The sequence below is a fragment of the Cucurbita pepo genome, unplaced genomic scaffold (assembly GCF_002806865.2).
Source record: "Cucurbita pepo subsp. pepo cultivar mu-cu-16 unplaced genomic scaffold, ASM280686v2 Cp4.1_scaffold002838, whole genome shotgun sequence".
In the NCBI taxonomy this organism is placed as follows: domain Eukaryota; kingdom Viridiplantae; phylum Streptophyta; class Magnoliopsida; order Cucurbitales; family Cucurbitaceae; genus Cucurbita; species Cucurbita pepo.
The window spans coordinates 1-1,646 of record NW_019648866.1 but is presented as its reverse complement, the minus strand read 5'-3'; the positions used below and the strand labels follow the sequence as shown (position 1 = coordinate 1,646).

Sequence of the window (1,646 nt, the reverse complement as noted above, 5' to 3'; positions counted from 1 at the left end):
GGTGGTTTCAGAGACAGGAAAAAATTATCCAGGAAAATTTACCTGGAAAGTGTTTTATACCTGCTTCATTGCAGCCTCTGGCGGGTTAATTTTTGGATATGATTTGGGTATCTCAGGTAATTTAATAATTCCATTTTTTTTTTCTTTCTTTTAATTAATAATTATAATACAATAATAATCATAATAATGGGTGTTTGTCTTGGTTTTGTTCAGGTGGAGTGACCTCCATGGATTCATTCTTATCCAAGTTTTTCCCAGCCGTATACGAAAAAGAAACATCCACAGATCCATCCAATAATCAATACTGTAAATTTGACAGTCAAATTTTGACTCTTTTTACCTCCTCCCTTTATCTGGCGGCTCTCGTCTCCTCCCTGGTGGCCGCCACCGTCAGTCGAAAGTGTGGCCGTCGAATTACGATGCTCATGGGCGGCATTCTGTTTCTCGCCGGTGCTCTTCTCAACGGCTTTGCTCAAACCGTTTCCATGCTCATCGCCGGCCGCTTACTTCTCGGTTTCGGCATTGGTTGCGCTAATCAGGTTTCTAATATAACCCTTTTGCTCGCAAAAATCAAATTATATTCGAACTGGATGATCGTGATTCCTAACAATATTCTTATTTTGTTTTGCAGTCGGTGCCAATTTATCTATCCGAAATGGCGCCTTATAAATACAGAGGATCTCTCAACAATCTCTTTCAACTCATGATCACAATTGGCATTCTAATAGCCAACGTTCTCAACTACGCCTTCTCGTTGATCCCCGGAGGTTGGGGTTGGAGGCTCAGCCTTGGAGGAGCCATGGTCCCAGCCATGATCATAATTTTCGGCTCCATGACCCTCACCGACACCCCGAGCTCTCTAATCGAGCGTGACCGCCACGACGAGGCCAAGGAGCTTCTCAAGAAAGTTCGAGGAGTCGACGACGTAGACGCCGAGCTAGCCGATTTGGTGGCAGCTAGGGACGCATCAAAGCAAGTGAAGAACCAATGGAGTGCATTGTTCAAAAGAAAATATAGGCCACAGCTTGCAATGGCAATAGCCATCCCATTTTTTCAGCAATTGACTGGAATCAATGTCATCACTTTCTATGCTCCTGTTTTGTTTAAAACACTTGGATTTGGAAACTCTGCCTCTTTAATCTCCGCCATGATTACTGGAACAGTCAATTGCCTCTCCACCGTTGTCTCCATTTTTCTTGTTGATAAATTTGGGAGAAGGGTTCTTTTCCTTGAAGGTGGTACTCAAATGTTCATATCTCAAGTTGTGGTTACGGCTATGATCGCTTACAAGTTCGGCATCGACGGGGTCGCCGGGGAATTGTCGAAGGAGTATGCCGGGGCAGTGGTGTTGTTCATATGCATATACACTGCAGGGTTTGCTTGGTCATGGGGGCCTTTGGGATGGTTGGTTCCAAGTGAAATATTTTCTCTAGAGGTTCGATCGGCCCTTCAAAGTGTGAACGTTTCGGTGAATATGATCTTCACTTTTGTGGTTGCTCAAGTGTTCACGGCTATGCTGTGCCACATGAAATTTGGGATGTTCATATTTTTTGCTTTCTTCGTGGTGGTGATGAGCATATTCATATATAAGTATCTGCCGGAGACAAAGGGTGTGCCTATTGAAGAGATGACTCTTGTTTGGCAGA

The 1,646-nt window shown here is 44.0% G+C and overlaps 1 protein-coding gene across 1 annotated transcript; it reads left to right on the top strand.

Moving 5' to 3' along the window:
• Positions 1–7: 7 nt before the first annotated feature.
• Positions 8–1,642, top strand: LOC111786801 (sugar carrier protein C-like; the record flags this gene model as incomplete). The annotated part of the gene is made up of 3 exons (XM_023667026.1): positions 8–116; positions 214–539; positions 632–1,642. Coding segments are annotated over 3 exons (1,446 nt in total), but the record flags the coding sequence as incomplete, so codon positions are not given.
• Positions 1,643–1,646: the final 4 nt, after the last annotated feature.